This window comes from Electrona antarctica (genome assembly GCF_951216825.1).
Source record: "Electrona antarctica genome assembly, chromosome: 2".
Lineage (NCBI taxonomy): Eukaryota > Metazoa > Chordata > Actinopteri > Myctophiformes > Myctophidae > Electrona > Electrona antarctica.
Genome location: NC_136807.1, coordinates 34631491 through 34643990, shown reverse-complemented (window position 1 = coordinate 34643990; position 12500 = coordinate 34631491). Strand labels below are relative to the sequence as shown.

The 12500-nt window shown below is 42.2% G+C and overlaps 1 protein-coding gene across 1 annotated transcript in view; it reads left to right on the top strand.

The window, feature by feature from the left end:
* LOC306917440 (plexin-A1-like) overlaps positions 1 to 12500 on the top strand; it is a 240816-nt gene that overhangs the window by 199512 nt on the left and 28804 nt on the right. The window contains exon 16 of the mRNA XM_079495664.1: positions 8542 to 8684. Within this exon, the coding sequence (XP_079351790.1) occupies positions 8542 to 8684 (143 nt within the window). The remainder of the gene's footprint in view (positions 1 to 8541; positions 8685 to 12500) is intronic.

The following is a 12500-nucleotide window of genomic DNA, read 5'->3' as shown; positions in this document are numbered from 1 at the left end:
CCATAACTGTTAAAGGAATTCTTCACACCCGTAATGAACATTTTTACATCAATTAGTTACCTGAAGATTTGTTTTTCTCGCATGCCTCCATGGTGAACAAAGAATCCAAAAAAGTGAGAAAATGCTTGATGAATTGAAGTTAACGGAAGGCAGGTTTAACACCAACAAAACTATATCAAAACACGCGCCTTTATATGCTCTCACAACTTGTACATTATAATCCAGTCATATGGTACAAACGAGTTGCACACCACTGTGTACGGTACGTTTCAAACCACAAATCCACTAATTTGTGGTTTAGAAATCACGCAAGTCCAAGTCCCACTTTTGTTGTTGTATGAAACGTTTTGCTTTGTGTGTGTCTGCATTGTCCTTTCTGAGACAAAAAACGGATCTCGAATCTGCAGTACACAGTAAAATCCACTTGTAACTCTTGTGTGTGCGTGCATGCGTGCGTGCGTCCCTGTGCCAGTCCATGGCTGCCCACTGAGGGCCAGCGGCTGATTAATTGGCTGTTATCTGTGTCCAGCCGTCCCAGAGGTCACTGCCTTGTCAGTCCACACACACAACCAGGGAGGGTGGGAGAGAGGATGGGATGATGATGGAGAGGTAGAATAATCACATGATGTGAAGAAGGTAGATAGAGCATTGTGTACGTATGAGGGAGAGAGGGATGAGAGAGAGAGAGAGAGAGAGAGAGAGAGAGAGAGAGAGAGAGAGAGAGAGAGAGAGAGAGAGAGAGAGAGAGAGAGAGAGAGAGAGAGAGAGAGAGAGAGAGAGAGAGAGAGAGAGAGAGAAAGGGATGAGAGGTGAGAGTATCAGCAGAAGAATGCGTGCTGTCATCTGCTGGGAGGAAGTTATTGCTCACTGTCAGTGCTGTGTGTTTACTGACGTTATGACATGTCCCTGACACGCACGCACGCACGCACGCACGCACGCACGCACGCGCGCACACACACACACACACACACACACACACACACACACACACACACACACACACACACTCACACACACACACACACACACACACACACACACACACACGTATGCACAGTTTGATTAGACACAGTGGTGTCACAGCTTTATCACTTCACCGAGTGGCAGCTGTCAGGTATCAAGGTGCTGTGAGTTTGCGTGCCTTGGCGTAGCTGGTGACCGGCGCCACACGCTGACATAGCTCACTGTCTCAGTCGGACGCAGCGTCTCCAGCTGTGTGACGGACTGCTATCGCTCCAAACTTCGGTTCACGGGCGTCCGAAGCAGTTTCTGTCAAACTTAAAAACAAAATACTTTGGGGGACATCCTGTGGCTTAATGTTAAAGGAGTTTGCTTGTTACCGAAAGGTTCCTAGTTTGATGTTTCCACAAACCGGCATGGAAAATATTGGTGGGGAAAGTAAAGCGTCACCACTCAACACCATTGAATTGCCGTTGAGCAAGGCACTGCCCCCCCCCCCCCCCCCCCCAACTGCTCCAGTGGAGCTGTTCAGTTCCCAACAGTATAAGACTGTGGTTGTATGTGTGCAGGGGTGTTGCTGAAAATGATCTGTGCTCAGCAACATCCCCTTGGTAAAATATAGGACAAAATGATCTGTGCTCAGCAACATCCCCTTGGTAAAATATAGGACAAATGATCTGTGCTCAGCAACATCCCCTTGGTAAAATATAGGACAAATGATCTGTGCTCAGCAACATCCCCTTGGTAAAATATAGGACAAAATGATCTGTGCTCAGCAACATCCCCTTGGTAAAATATAGGACAAAAAAGAGAAGCCTAGTTGACTGGACTGCAGTCCCCCGGGGCTAGATACAGTTGGGTGCCACCGATATTGTCCCTTATCATTTGACCCATTTAGGCCTGACCTCAAAATTTTAAAAAATCCTTCTAAATCCTCCAGTTTTCTGAAATAAATATTTTCACGATTTTTCAAAAATAGCAGACCTACAAAGCTCGTAGCGCGCCACTCGGTGGCGCGCTATGAGCTTGTAGATCTGCTATTTTTCAATAGCTAAATTATAACAATGTTTAAAACACCAAAAGGGATTCCCGCCCAAAATGGGTTAACTGTCCTTTTGCGCAGATCACGCAAACCTCAGCAAAAAGAAAAGGACAATATCGATGGCCTCCAACTGTATAATAGGCTCCGTCCTGTTGTCGAAAATGGCTGATCTACAAGCTCACAACACATACTGTAGCAAGATCAGCGATTTTCACAGAACGTTCTCTCCAGAATAGGGAGGGACGCTAAGGGTTCAAGTGGTTAAGGCCATTTTGATCAGTGGCTGTGTTTGTGTTCTCGTTGTAACACAAAGACCACACAGCGCAGGTGTATTTTTTATCTAAATGTCGTCTCCACGCCTCGGTGGGTTAAAGTGGCATGACTTCCCCAATTCGGTTTTTAATTGCCAATTCCTAATATTTCCCCACACACACACATGCGTAGTCCCTGTCACTGCTGATCTCTTGGTGATGATGGGGAGGAGATCCTCCGATACACATGGCATCGCCAGCTGCTTCTTTTCACCTTCAGCAGGACGTAGTAACGTGTGAAGGACACCTGTATCTGTCCCGGTTCTTCTCCCCTGACCCAGAGATCACTTTGCACGGTGTCCGTGTAGTTCACGCGCCTTTTGACCGTAAGGTTCTGTGTTTAATGTAACGTTTCCCTGGGTTTTGTATTATATACATTTCTCTGTCTGGTATACACACATTGAAATCTCTCTTCCCCACATAACACACTTCAGAAGGAACATTGTGCTCCATTTAGCTAGGTTCATCTAAAAAGGTCATTTATTTTCATAAACATACAGTAGCTGTTATGCAGTATTTGAGTCGCAGTCACATTATTATATACACTATACTTTGTTACTCAAAGAATCTCTCTTCTGCACATAAAACACTTAAGAAGCAAGATAATTGCTTACATTATGCGTCTAGTCTATACCCACTCTACTATGACTCATTTTAACAAGTCGCTGTCTTTGAAGATAGCTACTTTCAATTACAGTTGTCTGTCACCATTGTTCATTTAATAGATGAATTTTCTAGGTTAACCCAAAGGTCATTTATTTTTCTTACATAGCTGTTATAAGTCTTTTATACTAACTTACTCAAGTGGCAGATGTCTCCTTTTGAAATAAACCAAAATAAATGGATCTCTCCAACTACTCGATGCTAATTACATTGAACCAATACTTAGACTTAGTATAGACTTATATTAGGCTTGATTCATTCATTCATGCCATCTGTAGATTGGCACACGAAACCACCTTACAGCAAAAACAGGCTAGAAAAATGTTTTGGGGTTTTTTCTATGAACACGCTGCATTTAGAGCTTGCAGATCTGGTATACCTTTGATGCTTCGGGGCGACGTTGAAGTATGATCCAGTATAGGGCATTCATTTGACAAAGGAAAAAATCGTTAGAATATAGACCAAACAACGCTTGCGTTTCGGGGCCAAGCCTCAGCGTTGTGTATCAGAGGTGCAGAAAGGGCCCTGCATTCCTCCGAGAGGTAAAGCGCGCGGTGGTGTCCGCCCTCCCCTGTCCCATCCCATCCCGCCCTCCCCTGTCCCATCCCATCCCGCCCTCCCCTGTCCCATCCCATCCCGCCCTCCCCTGTCCCATCCCATCCCGCCCTCCCTGCTGCTACACCCAGCTGGTCTACAGGGTGTGGGCGGAGGTACACACATCGCCACTGGCAGGCGGAGAAACCTTGTAAGTGTAGAAGACATATTATACCTATAGGAAATGGGAAAAAAGAAGAACCTGTGTTCCAACAAGCTCGTATTGATACTTTTCATCGGTTCGCACATATAGTAACTAATCACTTTCAATTTAAAACATCTTTTTGGTAACAAAAATAGCCGATGTATAAGCTCACGGCGTGCCGCGATGCAACACGTAATGAGCTCGCACTGTATAGTTTGGATATATTTGCTACTGTTCTGTGACACTTATCTTACTATATGAAGTAGGGCAGCATTTACGGGGGGGGAAAAAGCGATACTATGGAGTAGTATAGTCCTGTAATATGGAGTAGTATAGTCCTATAATATGGAGTAGTATAGTCCTGTAATATGGAGTAGTATAGTCCTGTAATATGGAGTAGTATAGTCCTGTAATATGGAGTAGTATAGTCCTGTAATATGGAGTAGTATAGTCCTGTAATATGGAGTAGTATAGTCCTATACTATGGAGTAGTATAGTCCTGTAATATGGAGTAGTATAGTCCTGTAATATGGAGTAGTATAGTCCTGTAATATGGAGTAGTATAGTCCTGTAATATGGAGTAGTATAGTCCTGTAATATGGAGTAGTATAGTCCTGTAATATGGAGTAGTATAGTCCTGTAATATGGAGTAGTATAGTCCTGTAATATGGAGTAGTATAGTCCTGTAATATGGAGTAGTATAGTCCTGTAATATGGAGTAGTATAGTCCTGTAATATGGAGTAGTATAGTCCTGTAATATGGAGTAGTATAGTCCTGTAATATGGAGTAGTATAGTCCTGTAATATGGAGTAGTATAGTCCTGTAATATGGAGTAGTATAGTCCTGTAATATGGAGTAGTATAGTCCTGTAATATGGAGTAGTATAGTCCTGTAATATGGAGATACAAGGATTCTTCCTGACGGTGATGACATGGCATGGGCGGTCAGGTGTAGCTGCGTATCTCAGCCGAGAGAGAGAGAGGTAGGAGGGTACAGATGCTTTGTGTGTGTGTGTGTGTGTGTGTGTGTGTGTGTGTGTGTGTGTGTGTGTGTGTGTGTGTGTGTGTGTGTGTGTGTGTGTGTGTGTGTGTGTGTGTGTGTGTGTGTGTGTGTGTGTGTGTGTGTGTGTGTGTGTGTGTGTGTGTGTGTGTGTGTGCGCGTGTTCGCCAGGTATTACTGTCCATGCGGGGGACAAGAACCCCCTCAAGGATAGTAAGACCTGTCAAACTTGACGTTATGGGGACATTTTGTGATATCCCCTTGAGGAAAATGGTCCTTTCATGGCCAAGACAACTGTTTTTGTTTTAGAGTTAAGGTTACAATTAGTAACGGATTCGGGTTGGGGTCAGGGTTAGGATTAGACGTTAGGGGTTTGGGTTTTAAATGTACCCCCAAAAAAGACAAGACAAATTGCAAATCACATGTCCCCACGTGGATTGTAGTAGAAGCGTGCGTGCGTGCGTGCGTGCGTGCGTGCGTGTGCGTGCGTGCGTGCGTGCGTGCGTGCGTGCGTGCGTGCGTGCGTGCGCGTGTGCTTGTATGTGGCCTCACTGGCCTATGTGTGTGAACATGAGAAGGACAGTATACTCTTTCCTCTAAACCGACACAACACACAACAAAATGTCATCTCTCAGGAGTGTAGGAATGGAACCAAATGGACAAGTAAGTTCCATTCCTACACTCCTGAGAGTTGAATGAACACTCAGGACTCCACGGTGCAGAAGTCATGGCCAATTAACCAAACAGCAGCAACTAAATTGCAACCGCTGAGTGGCCAATGTCAGGGCTTTGACATTACCGCCGCTAATCTCCGTGTTTATGATGCTCTGCAAGTCAGTACAATAACAAACAACATCTCCAAATGGCCTCGCGGACCATTTAGAGGGACGGACAAATGGGTAGACGTGCAACGGAATTGTCTTTGTCTCCTCCATGTCCTCTGACTCTTGGCACTCTACCCTGCTTGGTGGGTAGACGAAGATGAATGCCCAAACTATAGCTTTCTGCATGAACAATGTTAAAGCTGTAGGCCGGGACATGTTTTAATGACAATTTTGTTTGTGTCTGTCTCACAAATCTGTATGGTATACCATACAGATTTGTGAGACAGACACAATCAGACACAGAATTACTGTGCAGTTCCATTCTGCTGCCAATAGGGTCACTTTTTGAAAACACATTTTTAAGTAATTTCCATATACGTACATATATGGGGAAAAATAAACTGATGTTGTTGTTTAGATATGGTCTAGTATTTCAATCTGAAGTTGTCCCTTATCTGTTGCGGCGTTGCCCTACCTTTAATTCAATATAACAAGTGGCTGGAGGTGATCTCCCTATAGTCTTCTATTGACACATTTAGCCCCTGAATGCTGCATGTGTTGTCAAGTTTTTTTTAGTGTATTTATTTAAAAATGTATACTGTATAATATGGTTGTATAATAGAAGCATGACAATAATGAATGACCCCCCCAAAATATTGTTACTTTCGGGCAGAAACCTCTCATAATACTACAGCATCACACACAGGTATCAAAAGTAGAAGATCTAGATTCTAGAAGGTCGAAATGTGGTGTGAAGTGACATGTTTTGAGCTTGACGATTTACTACCGGTACTTTTGCTATTTTTGAATTTTAATCCTGAAAAGTAACAGTTTTGGACGTGTGAGGTTTCCACTCGACGTAAACGATATAGGTTACTGTGTTTGGTTGTTATTTGCCCTCCGTGCTCTGTCGCCAGAGACTCTATCACAGCCCAAGGTCACAGGTCTGAAACCTCTGCCACACACAGTAAAGATCCTGTGTGTCCATTTATCTGCATGAAACGGATCGTTACGGTCCATGGTTATGATTGGCTGAGCCATTGATTGTAAAATGCTCTATAAACACACACCTGTGACTGCAGTACATCAGCATTCCTGCACCAAGCAAATTGTATCAAAATGTCCAATTTGTGTGGGTCATGCAGTTGCTCACTATTGATTCATTTCACCTTTATAACAGCTAGTTTGAGTCCATCTGAATGTAAACATGGTCGGGGGCCACTTTCTTGTAGCCAAATATTTTTGTAGTGAAATTGTTATTCCAACTATTTTAATTAATGTCTACGATGTTGATGCTGCCAATATCCGGAAACAGTTTTATTAAAGCAATAAGCTATGCTAGGCTGTGTTTACAGTATCCATTCCTCTCCTCTCCTCTCCTCTCCTCTCCTCTCCTCTCCTCTCCTCTCCTCTCCTCGTGGAACCAATGTGTCCAATAGCAGCTGGGGGAAATTATGCATGAAAACTCATCCGTCGCTCTCTTAATAATTATCCACTCATGCAATTAATTGACTTTCCTTTCTGGGAACTTTGTTTTCTGTCTGATCCTCCCCCTCTCTCTCTCTCTGTCTCTCACTGCCACCCCCCCCCTCTCTTCCCTCACTACCCCCCCTCTCTCTTGTTCTCCATTGCGTATAGTCTCTCTTTTGACAAGTATTGATTTAATTCACGGTGAGCTCAGATACCACAGGGAAAGTCTGTCTGTCTGTCTGTCTGTCTGTCTGTCTGTTGTCAGTCAAAAGTTGTCACAAGTTAATTCAAGTAGACTTCAATAGTACAGAAATACAGTTAAATCTGGTGTTTTGTTTAATTTATGCAACGGAGCGTGTCCCTTAACTGCGTGCGACTAAACGTGAGATTTTTTGCTATGTTTTGATGGGACAGAGTAGTGAGACGGGGCAGAGGGTGGGGGAGGACACGCAGCGCAGGTACCAGAATCAAATCATTTTTTGTGACATTTGCCTTCATGAAGAGATTGCACTGTGTCTCTGTTATGTTTTATTCAGTGTCCTACCCTGGGTCTGTCTTTGCTCAACAGATATCCTCTGTGGCATTCTCTCACGGTCTCTCAGCTTGTCTTTCTTTATCTTTGTGAACACTGATGCTGTGCTTTTTTTCTTTTTTCCAGCACAGAATGTAAGCTTTCAATGATGTATCATACAGTGAAATCAGAAAAGATATGCTTATTTGAATACTGTTAAACCTGAGAAAAGGTCTTCTAAATAATTTAGCTTTTTGTAACACCTCTGGCCATGAATGGATGCGTGATTGACTTTTTTTTAAGCACTAAATGTCACAGTATGAGAAAGGTGTTGGACCGAAGTGCAGAACCACACAGGAAGGCAGGCAGATGAAGTTTAAATGAAGATGTATTTAACAACACAGGACATACATGGGCTGGACACACCATAACATAAACTATACACTAGCAGGGAACACAAGGAACTGAGGGATTAAGTAGACACATGGATAACAATACACAGGTGAACAGAACTAACAATCAACACTGGGATAGGCTGGGAGACTAACAGGACACAGGTGGAGAAAACTAGTAATCACAGGGAGGCGAGACAACACAGGAAACAGTAACTAGGGAAAACAGGAAACACTAGGACATGACTACAAAATAAAAGTATACAACAGACAGATATCGTGACACTAAAACAGTTAACTGTTGTAATGAGAAGGTTCTTCATTCAATCGTCAATATGAAAAAATAACCTGTTTTACTCATTTGCACAATTTAACTTTCCCATGGGAGACACCAAAATACTACCCTTTCCATGTACAATCCAAGCCCATGTGCCTGCCGCTGATTCAGATGTCTTTACTCACCGCCCTTCCTGTCTGTCTGTCTGTCTGTCTGTCTGTCTGTCTGTCTGTCTGTCTGTCTGTCTGTCTGTCTGTCTGTCTGTCTGTCTGTCTGTCTGTCTGTCTGTCTGTCTGTCTGTCTGTCTGTCTGTCTGTCTGTCTGTCTCTCTCTCTCTCTCTCTCTCTCTCAGCGTTTGCCGAGCTGCAGACGGACATCCATGAGCTGACCCAGGAGCTGGACGGAGCGGGCATCCCCTTCCTGGACTACCGTACGTACGCCATGAGAGTGCTGTTCCCCGGCATCGAGGACCACCCCGTCCTGAAGGAAATGGAGGTACGGGTCAGTACACCGCATCACCACTTCTGACTAACACTAGATAGATATAACAATATGGAGTGGCCATTTAACTCTAATGGTCTCTATGCGCACACACGCCATTTTGGAAAGAACTTGCAGGGCCCCTTCCCTACTTCCTTCACAGGTGTTACCGCTGCTACTAATGAAGGCTCTTTTCCATTCTGGTCAAACAGAGTCAGGGTGCTGCTATTGTGCATGTTGGCTCACAGGAAACACTCTGCTACACCAGTGGGTCTCAAAGTGTCCTTGAGGGTTCCAAATGGCCCCGTACGGGTGTGTAACTCTGAGAGTGTACAAATGGAATGGTACAAATTGAATGGTTCCGTTTGTACACTCTCAGAGTCATGGGGGTCCTTGAAATTAAAATGTTTGAGAACCACTGAAAACTAAATGGAGCAGAACTTTAATTAATATCATCAGTATCACCTCACCTGTGAAGGAAGTAGGGGGGAAGCGGTTATTCTGTGAAGAGTTATTCTGTGTGCATAGAGCTCATTGAACTCTCAGAGTTGAGTTACAGGTGCTATAGACAACATTCAGCCACTAGATGTTGCATTGGACAATACATCTGTATGTGGCTTTAAGCTACTTTTATTACCCGTAGTAATGTCTATACAAGGCAGCTTTGCAGTTTGCATTTGATGCATCTGCCACTAAGCATTTGTTTGGTGGGAAAAGAAAATACCTTGCCCAGTGAAAATTGAATGGCCGCCATAAACTGACAGATTAAAAAAAAACAAAAAAAAACAATTTGGATATATGACATATGAAGCTATACTTTTAAAAATGTATATATATATATGTGGATTTATTTGTCTACGTAATGTTATCAATATCACCTTTAAACACTCCATTTTACTATGTAAGAACTAACCCTAACAATAGCATGCAACAGAAACAGATTTGTCTACTAAATCGCTAACTAATACTGTAGAAGGAGAACCACTTAAACCCCATATGGTCCCTCAGGTCTCTATACTAGTGTGTTTTCTGTTTTCTGTTATTATACCCACAGTACGAAGTAGAATTTCATAATTCCAGAGAATATATTTTACTCAAACGGATTCCAGTATCTACAGTATCTACAGTGTCAGTCACTCCACACATCCACTAAGCCAAGCCGGCTGAAATTGATTCCCCACACAATTCCAATCACCAAGTTGTAATCTATAATCTGCAGTATGTTGTGTAATAATGCATTATAAGCAATCCCTGAAACCTACCATCCATACAGCTTACTGTCACTGTCTATCTGTGCCCCCCCCCCCCTTCTGCTTTCTTGACATTTTTGTATGTGTATGTAGGCACTAGGCACTATAGCAGTGCCTATAGTGCTAGCTCATTTCTGTTACAGGAAACTTACACCATCATTACTTTGACCCTGTTGGGCAGAGACACTGAACATGTATTGTCCTGGTGCACAGAACTGGTGGTTTAATAGAGAAACTACTTCTAGTGGTTGAGAGAAGGAAAGAGATAAACTACTGGTTTAGAGAATAAGATATAAACTAAAACTACTACTGGTTTAGAGAATAAGAAATAAACTAAAACTACTACTGGTTTAGAGAATAAGATATAAACTAAAACTACTACTGGTTTAGAGAATAAGATATAAACTAAAACTACTACTGGTTTAGAGAATAAGATATAAACTAAAACTACTACTGGTTTAGAGAATAAGATATAAACTAAAACTACTACTGGTTTAGAGAATAAGATATAAACTAAAACTACTACTGGTTTAGAGAATAAGATATAAACTAAAACTACTACTGATTGAGAGAAGGAGAAATAAACTACTGATTGAGAGAAGGAGAAATAAACTACTGATTGAGAGAAGGAGAAATAAACTACTGATTGAGAGAAGGAGAAATAAACTACTGATTGAGAGAAGGAGAAATAAACTACTGATTGAGAGAAGGAGAAATAAACTGCTGATTGAGAGAAGGAGAAATAAACTACTGATTGAGAGAAGGAGAAATAAACTGCTGATTACAATTACAATTTACAATTTAGGCATTTAGCAGACGCTCTTAATCCAGAGCGACTTACAATAGGCAAGAACAAAAAGCATGGGAATACATCACATATGTAAAAAAATGCATTTATCGCGAAACATGCGTAAGCTAAGACCGTGACTAGAACATATAAACTATAACTATTGAGAGAAGGAGAAATAAACTACTGATTGAGAGAAGGAGAGAGACCAACCATGCATGTATTTAATCGGCTGTAGTAGTTTTAAACCTGAACTGGAAAACAATGTATCAGCCTAGAGTTTCATCCCTCGTTAAAAATGAATTACGTGAATTCACACGTAGGCGATAGCAATGATCTCTTAGGTCTAGGACATATTATTATAACGCCTATGTCTTCACTAGTGCCAAGTTCTAAATCATAGAGCTATGAATTATGTCAGAATGAATGTGGGAAACATTCGTAAGAGTTTAAAGATGAGAGTAAATGTTGTTAAATTTACACATCTGCTTCCTGCATGACCAGAAAGTGTGGAAGTGGCTTTATTTATTAGCAGAGAGAAATGTTAATACAGGAGAAAATGGGCAAGGTTTCCGCCTGATCCAAGCCCCATTGACTTCCTTTATAAAAAATCAAATTGGATATTATGTTAAAAAAAAAAAAAAACATATATGAAACATGCTGATTGATCCAGCGGTTTGCGAGATTATACCTCCAGGCAAACACACAAGGACCTGCACAGAGACCGACCCTCGTATACAGTTGGAGGCCATCGATATTGTCCTTTTCTTTTTGCTGAGGTTTGCGTGATCTGCGCAAAAGGACAGTTAACCCATTTTGGGCGGGAACCCCTTTTGGTGTTTTAAACATTGTTATAATTTAGCTATTGAAAAATAGCAGATCTACAAGCTCATAGCGCGCCACCGAGTGGCGCGCTACGAGCTTGTAGTTCTGCTATTTTAGAAAAATCGTGAAAATATTTATTTCAGAAAACTGGAGGATTTAGAAGGATTTTTTAAAATTTTGAGGTCAGGCCTAAATGGGTCAAATAATAAGGGACAATATCGGTGGCACCCAACTGTAGATGGCTATCCTCCTGCGGAGACGCACTGTAAAACGTCAGAAGCCCTGGAGGGCTTATGAAAGAACCACCCCTCAGATGAAATTACAGAATCATAGACACTGTGGAAGTGAATAAAGGAGGATTTGGAGTGATCCCTGCGGGGAAATGACTTCTCTGCATTAACTCGGCATACCAGAATCACTGGACAATCCCCCATGGATGCTCATATTAGAATCACAATCGGGTGTAAAAGAGCGGGTGGAATTCTACTTTTGCGCTTGCTCTCAAATTTAGCAGTTACAGAAAGCGTCAGAATGCTGTAGGGAAGAAGGAATAGAGGGAATAGAGGGGAGAGGATTACAACATAGGACAGGTCAATAACAGGAAGGCACATTCACATCGAATTACAAAGCCCAATATAGCCAATATACATCAGGTGCATGGTTAACAAAGGAATGCAATGGATAGGTGCCATTACGGAAGGCTTCAATGCTCCTTGTGCAAGTGGAAACCACATCCTGCAGATGAAAATAGCAGCAGGTATAAAATCACCGTTTCATGGGCATGGTTCAAGTGACATGGATAAAAATATATGAAGAAAAAAAATCTCCCAGTTTCATATACTTGGCATTACAACACGGCACTTGTTCGTCTGTTATAGTGTAAGTGACATGATCTGACATCGCGTAACACTCACAGGGTAAACTCTAAATTCTCTACACTAGAGAAGTTAAGATGGCGACAGAGATAAC